This window comes from Pseudophryne corroboree, chromosome 2 (assembly GCF_028390025.1).
Source record: "Pseudophryne corroboree isolate aPseCor3 chromosome 2, aPseCor3.hap2, whole genome shotgun sequence".
NCBI classification, from domain to species: Eukaryota; Metazoa; Chordata; class Amphibia; order Anura; family Myobatrachidae; genus Pseudophryne; species Pseudophryne corroboree.
Window position 1 is genome coordinate 1,047,223,232 of NC_086445.1, and position 5,479 is coordinate 1,047,228,710.

Genomic DNA, 5,479 nt, shown 5'->3' on the forward strand with positions numbered 1-5,479 from the left:
AGTTTTTCCCTGACACGCCTGCCTTTTTCCGCACACTCCCATAAAACGTCCAGTTTCCGCCCAGAAACACCCACTTCCTGTCAATCACACTCCGATCACTTCAACTATGAAAATTCTTCGTTCGGACGTGAGTAAATCTACTAAGTTTTGTGCTAAAGTACCATGCGCATTTTTGCCTTAATCGCTCCATTGCGAAAATCGGCAACGAGCGAACAACTCGGAATGACCCCCATAGAGAGTGTGCAGGGGGATACAGTGAGAGATAGAGAGTGCAGGGGGGGGGGGGGGGGGGATACAGTGAAAGATAGAGATAGTGCAGGGGGGAGGGATACAGTGAGAGATAGAGAGTGCAGGGGGGGGGATACAGTGAGAGATAGAGATAGTGCAGGGGGGGGATACAGTGAGAGATAGAGAGCGCAGGGGGGGGATACAGTGAGAGATAGAGAGTGCAGGGGGGAGGATACAGTGAAAGATAGAGATAGTGCAGGGGGGGGATACAGTGAGAGATAGAGAGTGCAGGGGGGAGGATACAGTGAAAGATAGAGATAGTGCAGGGGGGGGATACAGTGAGAGATAGAGAGTGCAGGGGGGAGGATACAGTGAAAGATAGAGTGCAGGGGGGGATACAGTGAGAGATAGAAAGAGTGCAGGGCGGGATATACAGTGAGAGATATGGTGCCACTGCCCATACACTTGCCGTGCGATGAAATCGCACCTGAACTGCCAAAGTGATTACCATGCGATAGATCGCATAGTAATCACGTGATAGGCACGTCACCGCCGAGTGGGAGTGGCTAGGCGGGTGCCCATCGCTGTGCGATATATAGCACTGCAATTCGATAAATATTAAGTGCAGCACAAGCTATCTTGAGACATGAGATACGACCGGCGTGCCCACGTATCGCGTCGAAAGGTTCCTAAAATGTGCTTACAATCCTTCGAAGGTTAGCACAGATTATCTCACAAGTGTATGGGCACCAATAGAGAGAGTGCAGGGGGCGGGGAGGGGGGAGACAGTGAGAGATAGAGAGAGTGCAGGGGGGGGATACGGTGAGAGATAGAGAAAGTGCAGGGGGGATACGGGGAGATATAGAGAGCGTTCAGGGGGGGGGGGATACGGTGAGAGATAGAGAGTGCAGGGGGGGATACGGTGAGAGATAGAGTGCAGGGGGGATACGGTGAGAGATAGAGAGAGTGCAGGGGGGGATACAGTGAGAGATAGAGAGAGTGCAGGGGGGATACAGTGAGAGATAGAGTGCAGGGGGGGATACGGTGAGAGATAGAGAGAGTGCAGGGGGATACAGTGAGAGATAGAAAGAGTGCAGCTGGGGGGATACGGTGAGAGAGAGAGTGCAGGGGGGATACGGTGAGAGATAGAGAGAGTGCAGAGGGGGATACGGTGAGAGATAGAGTGCAGGGGGCTACAGTGAGAGATAGCAAGAGTGCAGGGGGATACAGTGAGAGATAGCAAGAGTGCAGGGGGGGGTACGGTGAGAGATAGAGAGAGTGCAGTGGGGGGGATACGGTGAGAGATAGAGAGAGTGCAGGAGGATACAGTGAGAGATAGAGAGAGTGCAGGAGGATACAGTGAGAGATAGAGAGAGTGAAGGGGGGGTATGGTGAGAGATAGAGAGAGTGCAGGGGGGATACGGTGAGAGATAGAGTGCAGGGGGGGATACGGTGAGAGATAGAGAGAGTGCAGGGGGATACAGTGAGAGATAGAAAGAGTGCAGGGGGATACAGTGAGAGATAGAGAGAGTGCAGGGGGGGGGTACGGTGAGAGATAGAGAGCGTGCAGGGGGGGATACAGTGAGAGATAGAGAGAGAGTGCAGGGGGATACAGTGAGAGATAGAGAGAGTGCAGGAGGGGTATGGTGAGAGATAGAGAGAGTGCAGGGGGGATACGGTGAGAGATAGAGAGAGTGCAGCTGGGGGGATACGGTGAGAGAGAGAGTGCAGGGGGGATACGGTGAGAGATAGAGAGAGTGCAGAGGGGGATACGGTGAGAGATAGAGTGCAGGGGGATACAGTGAGAGATAGCAAGAGTGCAGGGGGATACAGTGAGAGATAGCAAGAGTGCAGGGGGGGGGTACGGTGAGAGATAGAGAGAGTGCAGGTGGGGGGGATACGGTGAGAGATAGAGAGAGCGCAGGAGGATACAGTGAGAGATAGAGAGTGTGCAGGAGGATACAGTGAGAGATAGAGAGAGTGCAGGAGGATACAGTGAGAGATAGAGAGAGTGCAGGAGGATACAGTGAGAGATAGAGAGAGAGTGCAGGGGGATACAGTGAGAGATAGAGAGAGTGCAGGGGGGGGTATGGTGAGAGATAGAGAGAGTGCAGGGGGGATACGGTGAGAGATAGAGAGAGTGCAGGGGGGGATACGGTGAGAGATAGAGAGAGTGCAGGGGGGGATACGGTGAGAGATAGAGTGCAGGGGGATACGGTGAGAGATAGAGAGAGTGCAGGGGGGGATACGGTAGGAGATAGAGTGCAGGTGGGGATACGGTGAGAGACAGAGAGAGTGCAGGGGGGGGTATGGTGAGAGATAGAGAGAGTGCAGGGGGGATACGGTGAGAGATAGAGTGCAGGGGGGGATACGGTGAGAGATAGAGAGAGTGCAGGGGGGGATACGGTGAGAGATAGAGTGCAGGGGGATACGGTGAGAGATAGAGAGAGTGCAGGGGGGGATACGGTAAGAGATAGAGTGCAGGGGGGATACGGTGAGAGATAGAGAGAGCGCAGGGGGGGATACGGTGAGAGATAGAGAGTGCAGGTGGGGATACGGTGAGAGACAGAGAGAGTGCAGTGGGATACAGTGAGAGATATAAACAGTGCGGGGGGGGCCCGGGGGGGATACAGTGAGAGATATAAACAGTGCGGTGGGGGGATACAGTGAGAGATATAATGAGTATAAACACAGACTATTATGCAGCAGCAGCACGAGGTGGGCGTGGACTCAGTGACGTCGCCGGCCGTTGCTAGGTGACCAGGCGCGTCTCCGGAAGCACACAGAACCCGCAGACATGGCACCTAAGCGGTCCAAGAGCTCCGTGTCCTCCGCAGCCGCCGCCCCCGGGGGTTCCCGGTCCTGGGAGTCCGCGCTCATCAGCGCCCAACTGGAGGAGGTACCGTGTCTGTACTGACCACTGCGCGGCCCTCTGTCACCCCCCAGTGTCCTGTCACCCCAGTGTACTGACCCCCCAGTGCCCTGTCACCCGTGTACTGACCCCCTGTACCCTGTCACCCCTGTGTACTGACCCCCAGTGCCCTGTCACCCCTGTGTACTGACCCCAGTGTCCTGTCACCCCTGTGTACTGACCCCAGTGTCCTGTCACCCCTGTGTACTGACCCCAGTGTCCTGTCACCCCTGTGTACTGACCCCAGTGTCCTGTCACCCCTGTGTACTGACCCCAGTGTCCTGTCACCCCTGTGTACTGCCCCCCAGTGTCCTGTCACCCCTGTGTACTGACCCCCAGTGCCCTTTCACCCCTGTGTACTGCCCCCCCCAGTGCCCTTTCACCCCTGTGTATTGACCCCCAGTGTCCTGTCACCCCTGTGTACTGACCCCCAGTGTCCTGTCACCCCTGTGTACTGACCCCAGTGTCCTGTCACCCCTGTGTACTGCCCCCCAGTGTCCTGTCACCCCTGTGTACTGACCCCCTGTACCCTGTCACCCCTGTGTACTGACCTCCAGTGCCCTGTCACCCCTGTGTACTGACCCCCAGTGCCCTTTCACCCCTGTGTACTGCCCCCCCAGTGCCCTTTCACCCCTGTGTACTGCCCCCCCAGTGCCCTGTCACCCCTGTGTATTGACCCCCAGTGTCCTGTCACCCCCGTGTACTGACCCCCAGTGCCCTGTCACCCCCGTGTACTGACCCCCAGTGCCCTGTCACCCCTGTGTACTGCCCCCCCAGTGCCCTTTCACCCCTGTGTACTGCCCCCCCAGTGCCCTGTCACCCCTGTGTACTGACCCCAGTGTCCTGTCACCCCTGTGTACTGACCCCCGTACCCTGTCACCCCTATATACTGACCCCCTGTACCCTATCACCCCTGTGTACTGACCCCCTGTACCCTGTCACCCCTGTGTACTGACCCCCCAGTGCCCTGTCACCCCTGTGTACTGACCCCCAGTGTCCTGTCACCCCTGTGTACTGACCCCCTGTACCCTGTCACCCCTGTGTACTGACCCCCTGTACCCTGTCACCCCTGTGTACTGACCCCCTGTACCCTGTCACCCCTATATACTGACCCCCTGTACCCTGTCACCCCTATATACTGACCCACTGTACCCTGTCACCCCTGTGTACTGACCCCCAGTGTCCTGTCACCCCTATATACTGACCCCTGTGCCCTGTCACCCCTGTGTACTGACCCCCTGTGCCCTGTCACCCCCGTGTACTGAGCCCCTGTACCCTGTCACCCCCGTGTACTGATCCCCAGTGACCTGTCACCCCTGTGTACTGACCCCCTGTACCCTGTCACCCCTGTGTACTGACCCCCAGTGCCCTGTCACCCCTGTGTACTGACCCCCAGTACCCTGTCACCCCTGTGTACTGACCCCCAGTGACCTGTCACCCCCGTGTACTGACCCCCAGTGTCCTGTCACCCCTGTGTACTGACCCCCTGTACCCTGTCACCCCTGTGTACTGACCCTCAGTGCCCTGTCACCCCTGTGTACTGACCCCCTGTACCCTGTCACCCCTGTGTACTGACCCCCAGTGCCCTGTCACCCCTGTGTACTGACCCCCAGTGCCCTGTCACCCCTGTGTACTGACCCCCAGTACCCTGTCACCCCTGTGTACTGACCCCCAGTGACCTGTCACCCCCGTGTACTGACCCCCCAGTGTCCTGTCACCCCTGTGTACTGACCCCCAGTACCCTGTCACCCCTGTGTACTGACCCCCCAGTGACCTGTCACCCCCGTGTACTGACCCCCCAGTGTCCTGTCACCCCTGTGTACTGACCCCCAGTGCCCTGTCACCCCCCAGTGCCCTGTCACCCCTGTGTACTGACCCCCAGTGTCCTGTCACCCCTGTGTACTGACCCCCCAGTGCCCTGTCACCCCCTGTGTACTGACCCCCCAGTGCCCTGTCACCCCCTGTGTACTGACCCCCAGTGTCCTGTCACCCCCGTGTACTGACCCCCCGTGTCCTGTCACCCCCGTGTACTGACCTCCCGTGTCCTGTCACCTCCGTGTACTGACCTCCCGTGTCCTGTCACCCCCGTGTACTGACCGCCCGTGTCCTGTCACCCCCGTGTACTGACCCCCAGTGCCCTGTCACCCCCTGTGTACTGACCTCCCGTGTCCTGTCACCCCCGTGTACTGACCCCCCGTGTCCTGTCACCCCTGTGTACTGACCTCCCGTGTCCTGTCACCCCCGTGTACTGACCTCCCGTGTCCTGTCACCCCTGTGTACTGACCCCCCGTGTCCTGTCACCCCTGTGTACTGACCTCCCGTGTCCTGTCACCCCCGTGT

The 5,479-nt window shown here is 58.2% G+C and overlaps 1 protein-coding gene across 1 annotated transcript in view; it reads left to right on the forward strand.

Annotated features, from left to right (window-relative positions):
* Positions 1-2,988: 2,988 nt before the first annotated feature.
* The window catches only part of SPAG17 (sperm associated antigen 17), a 481,673-nt gene continuing 479,182 nt past the window's right edge, over positions 2,989-5,479 (forward strand). The window contains exon 1 of the mRNA XM_063956879.1: positions 2,989-3,127. Within this exon, the coding sequence (XP_063812949.1) occupies positions 3,026-3,127 (102 nt within the window). The 5' untranslated portion in view covers positions 2,989-3,025. The remainder of the gene's footprint in view (positions 3,128-5,479) is intronic.